A 25602-nucleotide genomic window follows, 5' to 3' on the forward strand; every position below is an offset into this window, starting at 1 on the left:
GGTCTTTATCCCAAACATTATGGAGGGCACTGTAAGTGGTCTGAAAATCCACCACTATATTCGTACAAGTTCTTCAATGTGCATACAGCTGCCCGCTCAAAAAAAATAAATCAAGATGGAGCTTGGGAACAACCTCACAAGCATGCGCATCCACAAAAAGCACGAGTAGATGAGGAGGACTGCAGCTGAGATGCCTAGTCCGATACTCCTGGTCACATCCTGTGTTCTCAGCCAGTTTTTCAATGATGCAGGGCAAATCAAATTGGGTAAAATTTGTTTCTATGATGGTGCGGTTCGAGTGCAAGCAAGTCTGGATTTGTCACTTCTGGCTGAACATGGTCATGAATGCTTATGCCACATTGGATGGGAATATTGAAGGACTTTGTGCATTCCCTCATAATGGGAACCATTGTGGGGGGATGTTTTTTATGTTAAATTTTTTTATTATTGTTATGTTGTTTTCTTTTTTATGTGCTGCAATAGCAATATTGGTGTATGTGACTAATGAAGAACTTTTGAACCTTTGACATTTGAATATTTTTGGATCTCCTGCTTTCATTTCTTGATTAACTATCTACCACTGTTTTCATAACAATATGACACAATTAAAGAGCATTATTTCATCTGTAAATTATGGGATCACATAGCCATGAACATTGCATGACATGCATGCGGGCTAGCATTGCTCCTTCATCAGATTTGCATCTTAAATTTATAACTGCTCCCAGTCTGTACTTGGTGCTGTTCATACCATGTCGTTCTGGACTGCTCAATGAACAAGTAAATTATCGGGCTTGATTGCAATAGCTAACCAGGACTCAGTCAGTGGCGGTGCTTCAAAGACACTCTTGGTAATGAATATGAATGAATATTGAAGGAATACATCCCAACTGCATTTTGTACCCTTTTGACAACAGGCTTTTACCAAGTGTATGGAGAATCACTGATTTTTCAGCTGAAGGATGATAGGTGGTTATCAGGATGTTACCTTAACAATGTTCAACCTGCAGCCATGAGACTTGATGGGGTCCAAAGTCAAAATTGAAAGTCACAGTACTACACCCTCAACCTCTGGTTTGCAGACGACACACCAGGGCTGATTGGGCTGATCACCAACGGTGATGAAACTAAATACAGGGCGGAGGTGCAGAACCTGGCGGACTGGTGCTCAACTAACAACTTGTCACTAAACACCTCCAAGACCAAGGAGCTGATTATTGACTTCAGGAGGTCACATAATGTAGAATACGCCCCAATCTCCATCTACGGGGACAGTGTGGAGAGAGTGTCCAGCTTTAAGTTTCTGGGCACTCACATCTCAGAGGACCTCACATGGTCCACCACACCGGTGCGCTGGTCAAGAAGGCACAGCATCGACTGTTCTTCCTGAGAACATTAAAAAAGACTGATCTGCCCCAACAGCTGCTGACAACCTTCTACCGCTGCACCACAGAGAGCATATTAACGTATGGCATCTTTGTGTGGTATCTCAGCTGCAGAGGCGGAGAGGAGAGCTCTTCAGCGCGTCGTCCACAGAGCGCAGAGGATTGGGACACCGCTACCAGCCTTGGAGGGCATCTACCACACACGGTGCCTCAGGAAGGCCGTCAGCATCCATAAAGACTCCTCACACCCTTGTAATGGACTGTTCGAACTACTTCCCTCCGGCAGACGTTACAAGGCCTTCTACGCCCGCACCACCAGACTCAGGAACAGCTTCATTCCCAGAGCTATAGTGGCCCTGAACCGGCCCTGCTGAGTGCCCCCCACCCCCATGGACTGTCTCCCTCAGATGGTCACATCGCACAGACACATCTGCACTTTAGTCTGTTTGAACTGTTTTGACTGTTTTACTGTTGTAATGTTCTTTTGACAAACCATGTTCTTGGGGTATCTAAATCTAAATTTTATTAGTTATTTAAGTTATTACATCGGATGGAAGCTGCATACCAAATCTCGTTGCACTTATGTGCAATGACAATAAAAGATATTATATATTATTATTATTATTATCTTTTCCTTGACAGAACAGGATCTACTAGCAGCTTATAACATACTGATGTGGCAACTGGTATGCCATCTGTAAGGTATGTTTCATGGAAACAACTAGTATGTTTATTTGGCAATGAAACAGCTCTCCCTATTTAGATGACAGCGCATGCATATTTGGCTCAGAGCCACTTTGCAGTGTCAGAATTGAAAGCCAAGATCAATGCCTGACGGTCCACTCTTTTTTTTTTGCTTTAAGTAGTTTCAATTCATCTACAAGAGTTTGTTGAGCCATTTATGAGGACAAATCAGATTAAACCATGTACCACTGGCCTGGAGTCACTGATATATTACATTTCCAGCTCAGAGGGTTTTAATATAAAAAGTGGAGACAAGAGATCAAAATTCCAAGAGTAAAGGAAAGCTTAGAGAAAAAGAAAGTAATGTGGGAAATGATAAACAGGTCACAGCAGTAAGGAATATAGAGAACAAATCCAGCAGCAAATCTGCAAATATGCCGTCGGCACAGTGGCGCAGCGATAGAGTTGCTGCTTTACAGTGCCAGAGACCCGACTTTGCTCCTGACTACGGGTGCTGTCTGCATGGAGTTTGTACATTTTTCTTGTGACTGCATGGGTTTTACATGGATGCTCCAGTTTCCTCCCACACTCAAGGACGTATTGGTTTGTTGGTTAATGGGCTTCTGTAAATTGCACCCAGTGTATAGGATAGAGCTAGTGCACGGGTGAATACTGGTCAACGGGAACTCGGTAGGTCGAAGGACCTGTTTCCGCACTATATCTGTAAAGTCTAAATCTGCCAGTTGGCTAGTCGCAGGTCACGGCTCTGCATCTGAATGCTGGGATTCAAGGCAAAATCGTTAAAATTAGTGCAAATGGAATATTATCTGTTAGCCATTTCAGAAATATGACTGCAGCATAGCACATTAGGGCATGAATGCTGAAGGGTATGTGACAGGGAAAGGTGGAAATAGGAAATGCTAGAGAAGTGACGCTATTAATTAATGATTGTTTCAGCCCAATAGACAGTGATGTTCTCCGCTGCACCATGATAATCACTGATGCAATTATGAAGGCATGAATGTATAGCTAGCCAAACTTACGGGATCAGTCAATCAAGGTGAAGTGCCGGACAATTATGGGAATTTTTCAAAATACAAAACCTGTACAGTCCAAAAAAGTTATAAAACAGACAGGAAGAGTTTCTATGGTTCTTTTATTTGTTAAACCCTATTCAAAGCGAGCTGATATCCTGGAGAAAACAAACCTTGTGAGTAAATAACAAAAACAAAACGATTTCTTCACTACGTAGGATGCAATTAACATCCCTGATATAGCTATATCTGAAACTGAAAGAGAAGCGGGAAATTAAGAAAATATCAATCATAAGAGTAGGGCTATTGTTGGAGCTGTGGGCTGACAAGCGATTGGGTCTGAAAGTGGGTTAGCTAATGTGCTGGGTTACATTTTCCAAAATTCTCTGGCATTAAAAAAAGTGCCATTCGTTTGGAAAATACAAAATGTATGCTTTATTCAAAAAGGAGAAAGACAGATTTCGAGAATGCATTTGATAAGATGTTGCATCAAATGTATTGCAAATAAACATCTTATGGCTTTGGAGGAAATATTGACATGGATTGGCTGGTTAACAATAACCTGGATGGTGTCACGTCTCTTGAGAATTGTTGGTACTCTCCTCTTATCTAGCTCAGAAAAGTGGAGAGTATTCCATCATATTCTTGGACGTGTCATACAGATGGTTGAAAGGATAGCGTGGCACAAGATGAATTTCTTACCACAGGACAACCAACCACAGACCTAATCATTCTGAAGAGGGTCACAACCCGAAACATCACCCATTCCTTCGATTTAAACCAGCATCTGCAGTTCTTTCCTACACATATTCATCTATACTGTTTCTATACATTTACCCATCTATGTGTCTTTTAAATGTCGCAATTGTAGCCACCGCTCCCATTTTCTTTGGCAGCTTGTCCAGTTTGCACACAATATTATGTGCGTAAACTTTTCTTGCAGATTTAGAAAAGAAAGACAAAATGTGCTAGACAGGTGACATTTCGGGTCAAAACCCTTCTGATCCAAAATGTCACCCATCCATGTTCTTCAGAGATGCTGCCTGATTTGCTGAGTTCCTCCAGCACTTTGCCTTTGTGACATAATTGGAGCAGTTTCACTGTGCAGTTAGTTCTAGGTCTAGGGCAGATATTCAGTACTACAGCTGGGGTGTTGTCTGTTCTCATAGCTGTTGCTGCATTCACAAATTGACTATTCACAAATAGATGTGGTAGGTCTGCAGAGCTTTAATCCTACTAGTTGGTTGCAAGATTGCTTACCTATCTATTGTATGCAGATTTAATCCTTAATTATGACCTCATAGAAACATAGAAAATAGGTGCAGGAGTAGGCCATTCGGCCCTTCGAGCCTGCACCGCCATTCAATATGATCATGGCTGATCATCCAACTCAGTATCCTGTACCTGCCTTCTCTCCATATCCCCTGATCCCTTTAGCCACAAGGGCCACATCTAACTCCCTCTTAAATATAGCAAATGAACTGGCCTCAACTACCTTCCGTGGCAGAGAATTCCACAGATACACCACTCTCTGTGTGAAAAATGTTTTTCTGATCTCGGTCCTAAAAGATTTCCCCCTTATCCTTAAACTGTGACCCCTTGTTCTGGACTTTCCCAACATCGGGAACAATCTTCCTGCATCTAGCCTGTCCAACCCCTTAAGAATTTTGTGAGTTTCTATAAGATCCCCCCTCAATCTTCTAAATTCTAGCAAGTACAAGCCGAGTCTATCCAGTCTTTCTTCATATGAAATTCCTGACATCCCAAGAATCAGTCTGGTGAACCTTCTCTGTACTCTCTCTATGGCAAGAATGTCTTTCCTCAGATTTGGAGACCAAAACTGTACGCAATACTCCAGGTGTGGTCTCACCAAGACCCTGTACAACTGCAGTAGAACCTCCCTGCTCCTATACTTAAATCATTTTGCTATGAATGCTAACATACCATTCGCTTTCTTCACTGCCTGCTGCACCTGCATGCCTACTTTCAATGAATGGTGTACCTTATTTTAAGACATGTCTGATTCAGCATGCCCCGTTTACGCAGAGAGAGAGCGAGAGAGAGAGCGAGTGCGAGAGCGAGAGCGAGAGAGAGAGAGAACAACAAACAACAAACGAAAAGGTATAGTTATAGCCGTGTACACATGAACCACTTATGGTTCATAAATAGCCACGTTTGAGCTGCTTGTCTGCTTGCAGGTTCTGCCCCACAAGGATACATTTCTTGAATGGTCCCAAACTGAATGAACATAAAACACCATTGGTTCCAAGTCACTCAGAAGCCTCCAAGTCACCCAGAAGCCAGCAAGGGCCACAGTTTTTTTGTTAGAGGAAACAATGCCATCTTTCTGCTGATCTTTAAATTAATCAACATTTACCCTGGTGTTATACTCCCAGCAGGCAATTCAGTAAATCCCAAAATGCCCTTGGTGAGGCAGAATCAGACACATCCTCCACACATCTCCAAGTTTGCAGATTACACAAAGCTGGGTGACAGTGTGAGCTACGAGGAGGATGCTATGAGGCTGCAAGGTAACTTGGATAGGTTGGGTGAGTGGGCAGATACAATCATTCCGCAGCAGCTGGTGGAGAAGTTGGAGCTGTTGGGGGTTGATGCTGGCGCATGTAGCTGGGTCCTGAACCTTCTGTCGCAACGGCAGCAGACAGTCAGGGTGGGCAGTAGGACATCAAAAACCATAGCCGTGAGCACTGGCTCACCCCAAGGCTGTGTCCTAAGCCCCCTTCTGTTTAGTCTGCTGACACACGACTGTACTGCCAGACTCAATAACAACTTCATCAACAAGTTCGCTGATGACACAACAGTGGTGGGTCTCATCAGTGACAATGATGAATCGGCGTACAGGATGGAGGTGGAGCTGCTCACAGGTTGGTGCAAATCCCACAACCTCATTCTTAACGTGGGAAAAACTAAGGAGATGGTGGTTGACTTCAGGAGGGCGGGGAAACAACACCATACACCTCTGCACATCGACGGAGCTGATGTGGAAAGGGTCAGCAGCATGAAGTTCTTAGGACTACATCTGTCTGATGACCTGACGTCCACGGCCAACACCACAGCTCTGGTCAAGAGAGCCCAGCAGCGACTTCACCCTCTCCGAAGACTATGTAAAGCAGGCCTCCCCACCACACACCTACGGACTTTTTATAGGGGGACTGTCGAGAGCACACTGACATACGGCATCACTTCCTGGTTCGGGAGCTGCAAGGCGTACGAACGACACCAACTGGACAGGATAGTGAAGACCGCAAGCAGGATTATTGGTGCTCCACTCCCCTTCCTGCTGGACATATACAAGAAGAGATGTATCAACAGAGCCATCTCCATCATCAAAGACCCTTACCACCCATCGCATGACATTTTCTCCATCCTCCCATCTGGGAAGAGGTACAGGAGCATTAGCTGCAAAACCAGCAGGATGCTCCTCAGCTTCTTCCCACAGGCTATAAGACTGTTAAATGGACTGCCCCCTGCCAAGTATCGCGCACAAACCCCCACACTGCAGCAGAGCCACTGTTGTGCCGCTGCCGGTCGGAACGGCTGTTGAATGTTTAGTAGAGTGTTAAATTTGTTTCATGACATGTATTTTTTAATTTTAATTCCTATTTATTTTTTAATGCAAACTGAATGGACACTGGTTGAGCAACGTTTTTTTGTTTCCTCTGGGTATGTGAATACTCATGAAATGACAATAAAGATTTACAATTACAATTACAATTACAATTACATGGCAGATGCAGTACAATGTGGATAAATGTGAGGTTATCCACTTTGGTGGCAAGAACAGCAAGGCAGATTTTTATCTGAATGGTGTCAGATTAGGAAAAGGGGAGGTGCAACGAGACCGGGGTGTGCTTGTGCATCAATCACTGAAAGTAAGCATGATCTATATCGGTGAGATCAAGCGTTATCTTGCCAATCATTTCGCCGAACACCTCCGCACGGTCCACATTAACCAACCTGACCTCCCGATAGTTCAGCACTTCAACTCCCCCTCCCATTCCGTATCTGACCTCTCTATCCTGGGCCTCCTCCACGGCCAGAATGAGCAACACCGGAAATTGGAGGAACAGCACCTCATATTCCACTTGGGGAGTCTGCATCCTGGTGGCATGAACATTAAATTCTCACAATTCTGTTAGCCCTTGCTGTCTCCTCCCCTTCCTACCTCTCCCTTAGCCCTCAGGCTCCTCCTCCTCCGTTTTCCTTTCTTCTCCCCGCCTCCCCACACCCGCCATCAGTCTGAAGAAGGGATTCGGCCCGAAACGTTGCCCATTTCCTTCGCTCCATAGATGCTGCTGCACCCGCTGAGTTTCTCCAGCATTTTTGTGTACCTTCGATTTTCCAGCATCTGCAGTTCCTTCTTAAAAACTAGCAAATACCTTTATGACTTACACATATCAATGCTCATCTTCAGTCTTCTTCTTCGTTCAATCTCAAACTCCAATTTGAGCAAAGAGCTGTTGCACATTATCTGGTCCGCTATTGCTATCATAGATCTGGCATTTGCTGGCTGGCCTTCATCCAACTGTAAATAGTTCTTCCTCTACTTTTAAACCCTTGAGAAAATCAATCCACCCCATTTATCTCTGTCCTCCAACAAACTAACACCAATCCCCAAACTTCTCATTCCAGCTGTTTTATTTGATATTTAATAGTCACTTGACAATGAGAGCTAAACCTTTAGCAACATTTGTTCTACTCACTGAATTCTGAAAATATGTCAACAATTTTCTCACCATCTACCTTAATCATTCCCGAACAAGGAAGTAGCCATTCCCATGTACCTTTTGTGTGATTCTTCTCAAAAATTGAAAAGGTGAATAATTCCATTCAATGATCCTTAAAACAAAATATCTAATCCCATTTTAAGTATTAATTTCACCACTTATAAACCACAATGGTAATTAAATATTTATAGTCAATGTTATATATTAGTTTAATAGAGCACTAACCAAAAATATTAAGCAAAAGCAATATTTATACCATGTTTTCCAGCTGCTTTTAAACATTCATTACACAAATGCTTACCATTTACATTGATCTGTCCTGATGTACGAGGAACGCCCACAAGTGTGACTGGGTACAGTCCAGATTCAGCAGGGAGGGAAAGAGCAGCTGGGAGAGATTCAAATTCAACACCAGATACCAGTAATCCCTGGGAAATTGATCAGAGAGGAAAATGGATATCAATGTGAAGGATTAATTTGGAACAGACATTTCTGAATTGTAACCTTTTCCATTACAATATCATAACATGTCATATCTACATTCAACACTAAAGTCAATACATAACATTGCACAGATTTTTAAATATTCCACCATTATATTTATGGAAATAACTAAACAGGAACGTTTTTTAATCTGATTAGAAACGATGCAATTGACAAAATTACATACAACAATCATATTCAAGTGCCTTACTTCACCATTACATTACTGTCAAATTGAAGTTCCGTTAATCCTTACTCTTTGTTTCCTGCCTGCCAACCACTTCACTATCCAGCACTCTACCCCCAATACCATGTGTTCTAATTTTGCCAACTAATCTCCTATGTAGGACCTTATCAGGTCTTTTCTGAAAGTCCATGTACACTACATCCACTGGCTCTCCCTTGTCCATTTTCCTAGTTACATCCAGAAGATTAGTCGAGCATGATTTCCCCTTCGTAAATCCATGCTGACTCGGACCGATCCTGTTACTGCTATCCAAATGTTTGGCTATCTCATATTTTATAATTGACTCCAGCATCTTCCCCACCACCGATGTCAGGCTAACTGGTCTATAATTCCCTGTTTTCTCTCTCCCGCCTTTCTTAAAAAGTGGGATTACATTAGCTACCATCCAATCCACAGGAACTGATCCCGAGTCTATAGAACATTGGACAATTATCACCAATGCATCCACGATTTCTAGAGCCACTTCCTTACGTACCCTGGGATGCAGACCGTCAGGCCCTGGGGATTTATCAGCCTTCAGTCCCATCAGTCTATCCAACACCATTTCCTGCCTAATGTGGATTCCCTTCAGTTCGTCCATCACCCGAGATCCTCTGGCCACTACTATACCAGGAAGATTGTTTGTGTCCTCCTTAGTGAAGACAGATCCAAAGTACCTGTTCAACTCATCTGCCATTTCCTTGTTCCCCATAATAAATTCACCTTTTTCGGTCTTCAAGGGTCCAACTTTGGTCTTAACTAATTTTTTCCTCTTCACATACGTAAACAAACGTTTACTATCCTGCTTTATATTCTTGGCTAGCTTACCTTCGTACCTCATCTTTTCTTCCCGTATTGACTTTTGGGTTATCTTCTGTTGTTCTTTAAACATTACCCAATCCTCTTGTTTCCTGCTCATCTTTGCTACGTTGTACTTCTTCGCTTTAATTTTTATACTGTCCCTGACATCCCTTGTCAGCCATGGTTGCCCTTTTCTCCCCTTGGAATCTTTCTTCCTCGGAGGAATGAACTGATCCTACACCTTCTGTATTATTCCTGGAAATACCTGCCATTTTTGTTCCACTGTCATCCCTGCTAGTGTATCTTTCCAGTCAACTTTGGCCAGCTCCTCCCTCATGGCCCCATAGTCCCCTTTATTCAACTGTAACACTGACACCTCCGATCTACCCTTCTCCCTCTCCAATTGTAAATTAAACCTGACCATGTTATGCCCCCTGATGGATCATTAACCTCGAGGTCCTTTATCAAATCCAGTTCATTACATAACATTAAATCCAGAATTGCCTTCTCCCTGGTAGGCTCCAATACAAGCTGTTCTAAGAATCCATCACGAAGGCACTCTACAAAGTCCCTTTCTTGAGGTCCAGTACCAACCTGATTTTCCCAGTCTACCTGCAGGTTGAAATCTCCCATAACAACCTCAGCAATACTTTTGCTACATGCCAATTTTAACTCCTGATTCAACGTGCCCTATGTCCAGGCTACTGTTTGGGGGCCTGTAGATTGGTCCTCTTTTTACCCTTACAATTCTTTAGTTCTATCCATACTGACTCCACATCTCCCGTTTAAATGTCACTCCTTGCAAGGGACTGAATTTCATTCCTCACCAACAGGGCAACCCCACCCCCTCTGCCCACCTGTCTGTCTTTTCGATAGGAGGTATACCCTTGAATATTTAGTTCCCAGCACTGGCCCTCTTGCAGCCATGTCTCAGTAATTCCCACAACATCCTACTTGCCATTTTCTAACTGTGCCTCAAGCTCGTCCACTTTATTCCTTACACTTTGTGCATTCATATACAGCACTTTGACCTCCTTATTCACTTCCCCCCTCGCACCTCTTGCAAATGGCGCTGACTTTACTCTGTTGTCCATTCTCGAGCTTTCCTTCCCATTAATTTGAGAATCTTTTGTAATTTGTTCTGTAGTCACTTCCCCTTCAACTCCATCTTTATACGCCCAATTTGTAAATCCCTCCCCCCCACTATTTAGTTTAAATCCACACGTGTGGGGTACTGATTGTGGATGATCAGCCATGATCACATTGTTAGCTCGGGGTGCCAAATGACCTACTCGTGCACCTATTTTTTAGCTTTAAAAATAGAAGTGTCAAATAGATTTTTCCGGAAAAAGATGATTTTTTTTTTTTTTAATTTAAAAATGGGAAGTGAAAGGAACTCTTAAAATGTTGTGGATTAACATTGTTTGATTTCCGATGTTGGAATTACATTTCTTGCCACCTATTAACCTTAATCAAGTGACTCCTCTTTTGTCTCTGTCTTCTATAACATTTAACCGTCCCCAACTATTACAACACCTACAATTTCTGCTGGTGTTTATGCTATTATAAAAATCACTATTCAAACAGGACTCTAATGGTGGTGCCATTTTTGTTTAAATCAGAATTACAGCCATACATTTAAACTTCATTTAGCTAACAGTCAGAAGAGCAATAAAATGATTTAAAAAAAAACCACAAATAGAGATTACACAAGGAACCTAGTTCTAATAAGAGAAACTCATTTATCATATATCATTATTCATCTGCAAAGTTACAATATCACCATGTTATTTCCATTATTTCCTCTAAGGGGTACAAGAACCTAATGAAGGTTTATAACATATTCAACAGAAACAATGATTAATTCATAAGTTAGTGTTTAAACAAATCTGTTAATGAAAATTCAGGAACTTCCTAATTTAACAGTTGCTACATTTACACTGTCTGGTAACAATTTCCAGATTCCAGAGCTGTAACACCAATCTCAAAACATTTTTTTTCAAACACTAACAAGTGCTGGAAAATGGAAGAATTTCATCACATCAACCTGCATTGCTCCAATGAAGCCCAACATGGACTTAAGAAATCGAACATTACCCTCCATCTCTGTACTTTACTGCCCTCAGGATGACATCAAATTGAACAATACTTGATAATCAGCCTGACTTGTCGGTGACAGAACTGGCCAGTCCTTATGCAAGATTATTCACCTGTAACTGTTGCTTTTTACAAAGATGCTACCTGCTAAGGAAGACTAAGAAAATTGATAAAGGAAGTCAACAAAGAATATAGGAATAAACTGCCAAGAAACACAAAGAGTACAAGAATATACAAAAAGATTACAAGCATGGTGCAAATAAATATGAGGATGTGTAAGACAGATTGACACAAACGCTTGAGTAACTCAGCGGGCCACGCAGTATCCCTGGAGAACATGGAGAGATGGTTCTGGTTGTAACCCTACTTCAGACATGTGCAAAACATGTGAAATCATAAGAAAATAAAAGGAATAACAGAGGAATTAAATACTTTGTGTCCAATTTTACAGAAGACAAAAACCTATCAGAAACACTAGAAACATGCTAGGTTGTTCTAGCAATAAAGAACGACGGAAGGAAATAAGTACTAACTAAATGTTTCAGAAAAATAGTTGAGATTAAAAGATAAATCTGAAGAAACCAATGATCTACATTCTAGAATTATAAAAAGAGACAACTCCAGAGATAATGAATGCTGTGATTACCAAATTCTGGTCATTCTGGAATTGTTTTGGTAATAAAAGATATTTAAGAGAGAGAGCAAAGTCAGGGATCCAAGGTTATTATCCTAATGTTAGTGGTAGGAGAATTGCTGGAATCTATAATGAAGGATTTAATAATAGGATGAAAAAATTAAAATGAGCAATGGATTTCTAAAAGGCAAGTAGTGTTTGACAGCTACTGGAGTTGTTTGAAGATGTGTATTGTAGCATAATTAGGGGAAAACCACAAGTAAGCCGGCGGCCCAGGGGCACCACGATGGCACAGTGGTAGAGTTGCTGCCTTACACCACGAGAGACCTGGGTTCAATCCTGGCTACAGGGCTGTCTGTACGGAGGTTGTACATTCTCCCCGCTCCCACACTCCAAAGATGTTCAGGTTTATGGTTAATTGGTTTCTGTAAAATTGAACATTGTCCCTAGTCTGTAGGATAGTGCAAGTGTCACTGGTCAGCACGGATTCCTGATGGGTCAATTTCCATGCTGTATCTCTAAACTAAATGGGCCAAAATGGAAAATACAAACCTTGCCAGTGTCATATTCACATTTCCAAAAAGAAAAATCAGTAATCATTACCATTTATTTTGTTGCATAAAAATACTAGAACAGAGTATCCGTAACTTAACTGCGGCAAGAAAAACAATTATTTGATGATAGTGCCAAATTTCTTATCCATTTCACCAAATGTTATGATTGATAACACATAGATATTTTCAGATAATTCAATTGGCATTCCACAGAAAGTGCTACATAACATGCCTTTACATCCTTCCCTTTCCCAGTCATCACTCATTCAAATGAAGACGCAATAGCTCAGCAATAATTTGGAAACTGCAATTTCAGGGATTTAAATTCTATTGTGGCATTTGCTAGCAAATCATTGTACACGCCTGTTTTGTCAATACTGTGCAAAAGCACCAAATTCACTCACCACATAAGAATGCAAAAGAATGCAAACTTTTCTACAGTCTATTAGCTCGAAGCTTGTACAACCAAGCTTTACATAATTCTCACTTAACCTCCACATCTTCGATTAAAAGTCACAGTAAAGTACAAGACCACCTGTTTTAGTCATTTTAAGAAAAGCTAGTTTACTTTCTTGTCCTTTAACAAGGACCACAAGAAAATGCAATCCCAAATTACAACCATCAACTTATTTATTGATAACTATCATCATTTTGCAATCTAATTACTGCCACATAGAAAATAAACCGTTATCCTTTTATTGTGGAAAACCCGAAATAAAAGTTTTTTAAAAATGGGAAAAGCAATACTTACCATGTTTTCTACTCTCAGTTCAAAAGGCATAGGATTATAGACCATCAGCTGAACTTCACAGACATCTCCCTGCACCCACTGGAAGTCTGTTGGGGTTGAACATAAAACTCATTAGTTATCAAATTTAGAAGGATATCATCAACTTCATTACAATACGACTAACAAATATAATCTTTTGTATGACAAAATAGAAATTTATGCAAAAATATTGCTGCAATAACTAACCCATTTTTAAGCATATGGAAAAGCAAATAACTGAATACAGTTATGTCTTAGATTCCAGAGCAACTTACATTTGTAAACTGAAGATAAGTGTTGCTAAAGTACAGGTGTTAATCAAAATTGAAAAATTATGATTTAAAAATTATAATGAAAATTAAGGATATCCAAACATTCCTGCATTTTCTGAGTTTACAATATTACATTTACTCTATTCAAAACCACAGTTTACATGTTCATAAACATTTGTTTTTAAAAACTGGCTGTTAGTAATGTGTAAAACTGGCATTAACTAACAATTATCACAGTATCAAATTTTCTCCTCCTCCCCAAGACCACCAAACCACCTCCCAACACAATTGTTGTAGCATCTGACATTGGTACTTGCAAACCAAACAGTAACACAGAATATAGATGACAAAAATAATTAAAATAGGCTGTGGGCCGAGCATCAAACATGTGTCTAGAAATAGGATTTCGTGACCCAAGTCACCAAACTACATGAAATTTTCACATATTGTGTAAATTTTTTTATATAAATCACCCCTGAAACTCAATATGAAGAAGACTTGCACATTTTTATTAAATTAGAGAAAAAACGGAAAAATGTCGGGAATCTTTTAGTCCAATCAAAGCACGTTTAACATTGAGTTGTCTGCCAATTGGCCAATCACGCGCTTTGTTTCAGGCTAGCACACAAAATGGCTGAGGGGGCTTCACAGGCCTGTTGGGAGATTCCGATGTGTTGTTCTGTGGAATAAATGTTGTGGAAACTTGCAGCAGGTAATTGTATTTAGTGGGAAAAGCATTAACAAGGCTGAAGAAAGTGCTGCGAAGTGGATTAAAGTGCAAGAAAGTCCCTGCTGATGTGCTGGAACACAAAGAAGGCCCCCATGAATCAACTCTAACTGAAAGGTAAGATTAAAGTCTGAATTTATGAAAATCTATCAGTATGGACTTTAATTAATTTAATTGCACCATTTTATAATGTGAATAAATTCATTCATTCATTCTTTCCTTATTCATTCACTCACTCATTCATTCATTCATGAAATTGAGGGCCTAAACTATAACACATTCAATTAAACATTGTCACTAATGCCAGCTTGTAGTAGAGTAATAAGTCAAATAATCTCGGAGCTGCTTGCGAAATCTTACCAGGAAAAAGTGCTCCGACCGCGGGGCCTAGGTACTCGCGGTAAAGTGAAGCCGCGGTCTCAATTAATAAGCGGCCGATTCGCGAACGCGGAGCCACGGATCATCTCCGCGGGCGGGGGGGAGAGGGAGTGTGGAGTGTGGGAGCGGGGAGATTTCGCAAGCAGCTCCGAGATTAGCTGTTAAAGACTTATTACTCTACAACAGGCTGGCATTAGTGACAATGTTTAATTTACTGTGTTATGGTTTAGGCCCTCAATTTCATGAATGAATGAATGAGTGAGTGAATGAATAAGGAATGAATTAATGAATTTATTCACATTATAAAATGGTGCAATTAAATTAATTAAAGTCCATACTGATAGATTTTCATAAATTCAGACTTTAATCTTACCTTTCAGTTAGAGTTGATTAATGGGGGCCTTCTTTGTGTTCCAGCACATCAGCAGGGACTTTCTTTCTTGCACTTTAATCCACTTCGCAGCACTTTCTTCAGCCTTTTTAATGCTTTCCCCACTAAATACAATTACCTGCTGCAAGTTTCCACGACATTTATTCCACAGAACAACACATCGGAATCTCCAGTAAAACAGGCATCTGTGAAGCCCCCTCAGCTATGATGTGTGCTAGCCTGAAATAAAGCGCGTGATTGGCCAACTGGCAGCCAACTCACTGTTAAACGTGCTTTGATTGGACTAAAAAATTCCCGACATTTTTCCGTTTTTTCTCTAATTTAATAAAAATGTGCAAGTCTTCTTCATATCGAGTTTCAGGGTTGATTTATATTAAAAAAATTACACAATGTGTGAAAATTTCATATAGTTTGGTGACTTGGGTCACGAAACTGCACAATAAAGCTCCTCGGCCCACAGCCTAAAACTGAAGATTAAACATTGGAGGACTGAAATATCTTTCTTCAGTCTACTAGGGCAAACTTAATTTTCCTGGCATTTTAATTCTCCATCCCACTCTGACCAGTTCAGGCCTCAAATCCTGTTATTACACAACCCAACATAAGCTTGAGGATCAGCATCTTATTTTCCATCTGGGAACATTAAAGCAGTCTGATATACATGAAAAGTTTGAAAAATATATTGATATACATGAAAAGTTTTTACTATAATATGTAATTATATGTTACCCTAATACGTTTGCTTCTAATAAAAATATAATTTTTTTTTTTTTAAATCTCTACTTCCTGAGAAGATTAAGGGTATTTGACAATATTCTTTTGAACTTCTACAGGTGTATGGTATGGAACATATTGACTGGTTATCTCGGGGACTGGTTCAGTAACTTGAATGTCCAGGAACAAAGAAGATTACAAAGTCATTATGCCGCCCAGTCCATTATGGGTACTTATCTCCCCACAATAAAAGGGATCTCTAGGAGGACCTCATACAGGTAGCCAGCAGCAAAGACCACATTACCCTGGCCACACTTTCATTTCACCTCTACCATCATTCCAAAAGTATAACCATGATCAACAGGTGCAAAGATAGCTTTGTTCCCAACACCCATCAAGCTCTTAAACACAATGCTAACCGGTCAACTAAAGACCGTCTTTGGTTGCACCATTGGGCCATTTGACCTAGTTTGGGTGTTTTTTAGTTTGGAGATATAGCACGAAAACAGGACCTTCGCCACACCAATCGACCAGCGATCCCCACACATTGATACTATCCCACACACACTAGGGACAATTTACACATACACCAAGCCAATTAACCTACATACCTGTATGTCTTTGGAGTGGGGGAGGAAACTGAAGATCTCGGAGAAAACCCATGCGGTCATGGGAGAACGTACAAACTCCGTACAGACAGCACTCGTAGTAGGGATCGAACCCTGGTCTGCAGCGCTGTAAAGCAGCAAGTTTGCTGCTGCGCCACTGTGGCCACCCTTTGTTGAATTTTTATTCATTATGTTTATTGTTTATCACTATTTATGCGTTTTGTGTTACAGGCCAGTTATGCTGCTGAAAGAAAGAATTTCATTGTTCCATTGCCAGTACATGGCAATTAAACAGTAAACTCATCCCAACTTAATTTTCTTTCACAAAGAGCTCTCACAACGATACAGAGCTTTCCGGGAATTTGGCCATTTGAAATTAGAATGGCTCAAAATTGGCAGGAAAATGCCAGATACCTTTATCTTGAAAGATTTTAAGAGAACAGTTTTGGAAGATGTCATTTAAAAAGCTTTGCCAAACTACACAGTGTACTTTGTAAAATCATTCATATTACAATGCACAAGTGATTGACGGAGTAAAAGTTTTAGATGCTGAACTGGGTGCTTTAGAGATGTCCGATTTCAGACCATCGCATTGCAATACTAATTTGTTTTTTTTTACTCGCGCTACTGCTCATACTACCTTAGTTGCTGCCTATTTTCAGAATTTTCCTTTTTAATATCAGATTTCCAGCATTCATAATACAGCCATTCCTCTGTTTATGAAAGGGACAAGTTTCTGGAGTTTCAAGCTAAATTTCATGAAGATAAAAAGATCTGCAAAATGCATTGTGCTCATTTTGGTAGAAGGTATTCTTGCAGAGTGGTATACTCTTTGTTATTGGGTAACAAAGCTTCAAAAATCAAAAATACATATCCTATAGTTAGAGCCAATCAATGCTTTCTCTTGCTTCTCTTTGGTGCTATTGCTTCAAAAACCACGGGACCACATGGTTCTGGTTGATTACTGCGCAAACACCTCATCAAATCCAAGTCAACACTATATAAACACATGGGAACCATTGGAGAGCCCTGAAGAATCCAACCGCATACAACCACATGCTCACTTTGACCATTGCCCTCTGTTCTCTCTCACCATGCCACTTTCCCTTGAATTCTGAGGATTTTATGATCCTGATAAATCTGATACAGAGAACTTTGTCAAACATCTTACTGAAATTCATATTTGGATAGTTACAATTACCTTTTATAACCGTGTAATCTGGGCTCAGTTATTAAATTGAAGGATTTATAAATAAATAAAATTATCAATTTAATAATTAAAAATAATGCTCATTTTATTTCATTTGGTAATTGGGGGATTGTTACAATAATCACTGTATTCTAAAAATAAATATATTCTATTACGTTATTATCAGTTAAGATAATTTGAACATTTCAATTGAAAGTGCTTGTATTTTCCATTTACATTGCCATTGTATTTACTCTGGATGTCACAGCTCATGTTTTGCACCAAAATCACCTGACAGCAAATACATCACACAGTTGACAAATCAACAACAATTCATGAAACTAACATGAAATTTTATCTGAAAAAGTTGTGATTTGATACATCCTCACCTATTTTTTTGCCTTTTTCTTCACCACGGTGGTGTGCAATAATCGGTGAATAAATGAAAGGGCTCTTTGAGGATATATTTGGACCGAGTGTGTTTCTTATTTTCAATGGGCGGAGATTAGGCGGAAGATTCAGAAGCTTTGCAGACCTATATTAAAAGAGAAAGTTATAAATTTACAGTTCACATTTAAATCATAAATTTATAGCTCAAACCATTTTCTCCACAAAATAAATTAGTGATAACCACAAGAGGTAGTTTTAAATTTATCAAACAGTTCATAAAACCAGAAGACAGCTCAATAGAAGACCTGGTATCTATTACTTGATTATTATTTTTTTTTAATTAACAGCAATTATCTGTTTTGAGTAACAATCATGCTGTTTGGTGGTGCTTTTATTAAACATTTGATATGCTCAAAGTTGTCATTCAATTTGGCACGTTGCAAATTACAAGCCCAATCACTGCTTCCATGATAGCTACGTTATAATACTTACATAATTAGCATTCAGTAATCACAACCATTTATTTAATCAAAAATCAATTGTATGGATGCCTGTAGGTTCTTATACAAATATCACATTACCCCGATTTGGAAACATTTCTCTAAAGTCCGAGAACTTCCAACCCAATAGCACTGATGGGAGTATCCTCATTAGAACAGCTTAGTACCACCTTGAAGGTCAATTATGGATAGACATATCCATGTTCATCACTCACTGAAAGTAAGCATGCAGGTACAGCAGGCAGTGAAGAAAGTGAAGGCATGTTGGCCTTCATTACAAGAGGAGTTGAGTATAGGAGCAAACAGGTCCTTCTGCATTTATACAGGGCCCTAGTGAGACCCCACCCCACCCCACCTGGAGTTTTGTGTGCAGTTTTGGTCCCCAAATTTGAGAAAGGAGACTCTTGCTATTGAGGGAGTGCAGCGCAGCTTCACAAGGTTAATTCCCGGGATGGCGGGACTGGCATATAGAATGGAGTGACTGGGCTTGTATACTCTGGAATTTAGGATTAGAGAGGATCTTATTGAAACATAAGATTATTAAGGGATTGCACACGCTAGAGGCAGGAAACATGTTCCCGATGTTGGGGGGAGTCAAGAACCAGGGGTCACAGTTTAAGAATAAGGGGTAAGCCACTTAGAACGGAGATGAGGAAAAACTTTTTCACCCACAGTTGTGAATCTGTGGAATTCACTGCCGCAGAAGGCAATGGAGGCCAATTCTCTGGATGCTATCAAGAGAGAATTAAGGGCCTGTCCCACTTGGGGGACCTAAGCTGCGGGTTTAGAAGAGTTTGCCCTGGACTCAAACTCGCAGCATAGTCGACACAAAGTCCTAGGAGGTTGTATGAGGTGGCTCTCATGCTTGAGGGAGGTTCCCACCTACTCACGGCCTCAGCTAGGTCGCGGAAAAGGTTTCAGCATATTGAAAAATTTTCCGCAAGTAAAATTTAGGCCGCATGGGTCTTTTCCACTTGTAGTGCAGTGGAGTTGGGTCGCTATTTACTTACAGGCAGTCAAGGGCAGCCATAGGCCATCTCCTTTGCTGACCGGGCATTTTGATTGGCTCATTGATGTTTTCAGGACCAAGGAAGACCTACCAGTAGGTAAAATGCCTGGTAACTTTATTAAACCTTCTCTCCCCTCCTCCTCCTCTGCACTCACTAAAGGACTTACGGTACTTTGTGGCAGCCGTTTACCTTCCTCTTCATCGTGCAGACAGCACTCCTCCTGTGTGTGTGCGTGCGTGCATGTGCGCGCGTGTGTTCAACGCGGATGGTCGATCCAGCTCGAGGCTTTTCAGGCGAGTGCCCTCCAGCTTGAAGGTCAAATGCACTCTTCTGGACTCAACGATTAGGTCGCCCAAGTGGGACAGGCCCTTTAGATAGAGCTAGTTTACATGGGGGGGGGGGGGGGGGGGGGGGGGGGGGGGGGGGGGGGGAGGGGGGGGGGGGGGGGGGGGGGGGGGGGGGGGGGGGGGGGGGCTGGTAGGGGTAGGGGTCGGGGGGCCAGTGCCAATGCAGCGCGGCCAGTGACTGGGTGGGCAGAGGGATGTCATGGGCCGGGACTTCCCCTCAATCCACAAGTCAGTGAGCAGCAGTGATTTTTGTGGTTTTTTAACAGATAAGAACGTATGTGTGTTACTAGTGTATGCCGGCAGCTGCCTTGTACTCCAGAAGGATTGAGCTTCTCCGTGCGTCACGCCCTTTGACCTGATGACCTTGCGTGCCACCACCCTATTGGCATACCATGCCCCAATACCAACATAATTAATTCAACAGGATGACATAATTCATAAGTAATCATCTTCGGGAGGTTTCTTCCCCAAATTTCACAAGAGCATTAAAACAAGATACCCCACAACATTATAATTTACAATACGAAGTGTCCAAAGCTAAAATTTGATCACATTTATTTCACATCATTTACATTGATTGCTTTCCTTTAAATGTTTCAGCAAAATATATATGAATATGAAAGGTCAATTTAGCAGATGTAATCTCAGAACTTGCTTGCTTGAATATTTTTCATACATGGACATACCAAGGTCAGGCAACCTCCATGTTATGGCAGTTTGGATAAAATGAATTTCCATTGTGGAATTCATAAATCACTACCCAAAAATTTGCGATATGGAATAAAGTTCACTCTTACAGAATTTGAGGTAGGGAAACAAAGAAACTCAAATGTAAAAAAAACAAATTGTCCATTTTTTAAGTTACTCAATACTGTTGGGCATTATTTGGATATGTTATCACCGCAATCACTACCAAGTCTCTCCTTTGTTATGCTCTCTCCAGTTTGAGGACATGTGAACAGACTTTCAAACACAGCACACAGATCTGCATTTCCCTAATCCACAACAAGGTGGGGAACTGCAGTTGGCCATGGTCAGCCCTTGCACCTTTACTCCACTTCGATTAAGACACTGCGCTTAAATCCAATATCACCCCCCTGCCATGAACTCCTTATATATTCCCTTTCTCCCACAAACCCTTATTCTCGTATCCCATCCTTTTTACCCAATATCATCAATTCCTAATCCACGACCTTTGCCCATCCTCAAATCTAATATCGGGCTCAGCTGTTAAAAGGCGACAAGTCACTTTTCCCCCCCATCGGCAATAAAATAGCTCAACAAGAGAGAAAAGCATCCTGTCGAAACACTTCTATGCTTTTAACAGGATTCAATGTAAAAGTGAGGTTGACATCACAGAAAATCATAATACACTGTTTTCTAGGAATGCAATTTCTCCATAATGAGGGTGCCTGTACAATAAAAGAGGGGAAACGGAGTAAAGATTCAGCCAAAATTATAATATTTGTTCTTCGACTACATTACATTTGTAGACTTCAGAGACAAGAGAATAGGGTCAATGAGTCTCCCTCTTCCTGAATGCCAACAAATAGTACCAAGACTGAGAAGGCAATATTACATAAGATTGACATTGATAAGCATGCATCATCACAATAATTGCACAATGCAAACCCTGCAATAACACAAACAAACAAATTTAATAAAGTCATGCTGATCTGAACGGAATCTCAACTCAACATTCCCTGTCCAGATACAACTCTATCAGACTGTATCTAGAGAGGGAATGGACTAATGACAATGGACTAGTGGGACTCTGTTCAGACTTTAGTTGCATGCTACACCTACGTCAATCAATTCAAATCTATCATACAGAAAATGCTCTTGTTTTATATTTTTCCTAAAAAAGTAGACGAAGGCATACTTTCAAACAATACAATTTACATATCAGGAAGGAACTGCAGATGCTGGTTTAAACCGAAGATTGGCACAACATGCTGGAATAACACAGGACAGGCAGCATCTCTGGAGAGAAGGAATGGGCGACATTTTCTGATTGAGTCTGTGGAGGGGCAGATACAGAGATAAGGAACTGTAAGGTGTGAGAATGAGACAAAGGGGATGGAGATCATGGTAAATGTAGAACAGATCATTGTTAGCTAGGAGAAGGTAACAACAGAGCAAAGAGAGATAAAATGTAATCAGGGACAGTCAGAATGGTTGGAAAACTGGGAAAGAGGAGGGATAGGGGGAAAGCAAGGATTATTTGAAGTTAGAGGTTAATATTCATACTCCTAGGGTGTAAGCAACCCAAGCGAAATATGGGGTGCTGTTCCTCAAATAAGCAAGTTCGGTATTCCGACTGCGCGTGTCTAAGTCATAGATCACTTGAGAAAAACATTCTCGGCAGCTGAGCTACTGCGTGTACACAGACCTGTGTTTCATCCGTAGTCAGAATCGAACCGGGTCTCCGGCGCTGCAACGCTGTTGAAATGCTACTGGAGTTGGCGACACTATTTCTCCCGTCTCAGCGGTCCATGCCGAAATCACAGCAGTGACAATCCAATAAATCACGGTCTGGTCCCCCTCATCCGGGGTGTATGGGTCCCATTCTCTCTCGGGCTGCCGTCCCGGGTTATATAGGGTTATTATACAGGGGCGAACCATGCACCCCTTTCCTGCATAACCCCAGCAGGCAGGTTTGTGAGTGGAGTCTCACTGCCATCCCCGTCCTTTCCCGAGTGTCGCATCCCTGTCCAGGGGTACCGTCAGCTGCACCCCTCGCCTTATCCAGAGGCTGTTGGTTAACCCCCTCAGTGCCGACAAAATCCGAGCATCAGTCATCAACGGGGATATACGCAAAATGCTGCAGTAACTCAGCGGGTCAGGCCCCCCCCCCCCCCCCCCCCCCCCCCCCCATCTCCCCCCCCCCCCCCCCCCCCCCCCCCCCTCCCCCCCCCCCCTCCCCCCCCCCCCCCTTCTTCTCCCTTCCCCCCCTAGCTTCTCCCCCCCCCCCCTCTCCAGGGTCCCCCCCCTTCTCTCTCCCCCCCTCACTCTCCTCCCCCCCCCCTTCTCTCTCCCCCCCCCTGGAGAAGAGTTTCGACCCAAAACGTCACCTATTCCTTTTCTCCAAAGATGCTGCCTGTCCCGCTGTTACTCCAGCATTTTGTTTGTATCCCCCGTTGATGACTGGTGCTCGGCTTTCACCGGCCCCCAGGGGGTCAAGCGACAGTCACTGGATGAGGCGAAGGGTGCAGCTGACAGTTCCCGGCCCGTCGGGGAACGGGTTCCTCGGAAGTTAGAGCAGAGTTGAGCTGGAGTTAGCTCTTCTTCTCCGCGCTAGCTGTAAACCTGGGGCCGCCACTGCTCCGGGCCGCTGTCCTGTCAGTCCAGGGTCATCCCAGACATCTCCAGCCACCCCCGGACAAGGATGGGACACTTTTGTATCCTTTGCATTTTAACTTTGGTAACTGTATTCTTTGCAGCTTGTTTTCTTTAACTTGTATAAGCTTTTCACAGCTTGTTTTTTGTGACTGGTGTTAGGAGAAGTCATGTGATTTAAACAAGGATGGATTAAGAGATGGAAAATAACTGGGGTGGGTGGGGAGAAGTTATTGCAAGTGATTGGTTAAGGGAATGTTTGCAAGTGATTGGTTATTGATAAGGGAATGTCTGCAAGTGATTGGGTAAGGAAATGTACCGGGGGTGGGACGTACAGAGTTAAACATGCCATAAAAAGAAGCAACTCTGTGTGAAGAGGGCAGTCAAACGATTAATTCTTTGGTGTCCCAGCCTTGATTTGCAAATAAAGGTTTGAACTTCTTGAAGAATTCTCTGCGTCGCCTGACTTAATCTCGAGTATCAGTAACCATGACAAAACCCTGTTGGAGGTGGCAAAAATGGATTATGTACTGCATGTGACAGCTGATGACCAGTGGGACTCTGTCTCTGTTGCGAATGGGGAGAGTGGGAGCATGAGCGGAGTTGCGGGATATCGAGGACACCCTCGTGAGGACCTCATCTATGATGGAAGAGGGGAACCCCCGTTCCCTAAAGAATGAGGACATCTCAGATGTAGTGGTATAGAATACTTAATCTTGGGCACAGATGTGGCGTAGTCAGAGAAATTGGGAGTAGGGGATAGAGTCTTTGCACGTGGCAGAGTGGGAAGAAGTCACACTCTTCTCGACTACACTTCTTCCCACCCTGCCTCCTGCAAAGACTCTAACCCTACTCCCAATTTCTCGGTCTTCAAAGAATTGGAAGAACCATGCGGAATTACAAAGGTCAAAGCACAGAAATTGATTAATTAAGATGGAGCAAATGGACCTCATTTATAAGTAATCAGGTTATATTCATACAACTACAACATCCTTGAAAGAAGCAAACTTCAATAATTAATACTAGTTAGAAGGCAAAAGATAAACCCATCAATATACTTGAGAATAAAAGTAACAAAAGCACGTATGTTAAAAACAGAAAATCCAGGAAATACTAAGCAGGACATGTGGATAAAGAAACAGAGTTAATATTTCAGGGTAATAACTTTTCAACAGAATTGGGACAAGCTAGAGACATTTTATTCCCGATAACAAGTCATTGACTCAAAATGCCAATACTATTTATTTCCATTAACACAGATCTGCTCATTATTTAATGCATGCTTGATAGTTGAACTTCACAATTCCAGCAGCTGCAATTTTTTACTTTAATGATTTGATTCACAGTGCAAACCAGTCTTACCGGACTATAGGAAGCTTTGTGAGGGGGACTGGAGGTAATTTAACATCATCGGGAAGAGTTACAACTTCCATAGTTCCAGGGCATTTTGCTGTGTAGTTCTCCAAACTCTGAGAAACTTCCTTCTTCTCTGCAAAATAGCACCACAAATAGAAATGCACCACCTGACTATTTACTTAAAAATAGATACTGTGAAATCTTTCCCAGTCTATTAATGAAACATGAAATCGAGTGCTTTTGGTAAAAGACCAGGAAACTGAATTCAAGTACCCAAAAGAAAGTTAGTTCAAGCAGTTCAAAGTTGTTGCAATGTCATAGCAATGTGCACCCTTTAAAATAGACCCATCATTTAATTATTTGCCTCTGTACTCCACAATTTGAGATTTGGCATAGAAACAAAAAAAATCACATGTGGTTAAAGTGCACATTATCAGATTGTAATGAAGACCATTTTTATACATTTCTGTTTCATCATGTAGAAATTACAGCAGTGTTTATACATAGTCCCCAATTTCAGAGCACCATAATGTTTGGGACACAGCAATGTCATGTAAATGAAAATAGTCATGTTTAGTATTTTGTTGCATATCCTTTGCATGCAATGACTGCTTGAAGTCTGCAATTCATGAACATCACCAGTTGCTGGGTGACTTCTCTTGTGATGCTCTGCCAGGCCTGTATTGCAGCCATATTTAGCTTATGCTAGTTTTGGGGGCTAGTCTCCTTCAGTTTTCTCTTCAGCATATAAAAGGCATGCTCAATTGGGTTCTGATCGGGTGATTGACTTGACCACTCAAGAATTGAGTGGTCAAGAGGTCAAACCAAAACGTCACCTAATTCCTTCGCTCCATAGATGGTGCCTCACCCGCTGAATTTCTCCAGCATTGTGTCTACTCAAGAATTGACAATTGTTTAGCTTTGAAAAACTCCTTTGCTGCTTTAGCAGTATGTTTGGGATCATTG

General features: G+C 41.5%; 1 protein-coding gene across 6 annotated transcripts in view; it reads right to left on the reverse strand.

Moving 5' to 3' along the window:
• The window catches only part of trappc9 (trafficking protein particle complex subunit 9), a 504918-nt gene that overhangs the window by 433980 nt on the left and 45336 nt on the right, over nucleotides 1-25602 (reverse strand). For all 6 annotated transcript variants that reach the window (XM_055634173.1, XM_055634169.1, XM_055634171.1 and 3 more), the window contains 4 exons: nucleotides 24643-24769; nucleotides 18084-18229; nucleotides 13398-13483; nucleotides 8153-8279 (listed from right to left, as the gene is read on the reverse strand). In XM_055634173.1, the coding sequence (XP_055490148.1) occupies nucleotides 8153-8279; nucleotides 13398-13483; nucleotides 18084-18229; nucleotides 24643-24769 (486 nt within the window). The remainder of the gene's footprint in view (nucleotides 1-8152; nucleotides 8280-13397; nucleotides 13484-18083; nucleotides 18230-24642; nucleotides 24770-25602) is intronic.

The sequence above is a fragment of the Leucoraja erinacea genome, chromosome 4 (genome assembly GCF_028641065.1).
Source record: "Leucoraja erinacea ecotype New England chromosome 4, Leri_hhj_1, whole genome shotgun sequence".
Taxonomy (NCBI): Eukaryota; Metazoa; Chordata; class Chondrichthyes; order Rajiformes; family Rajidae; genus Leucoraja; species Leucoraja erinaceus.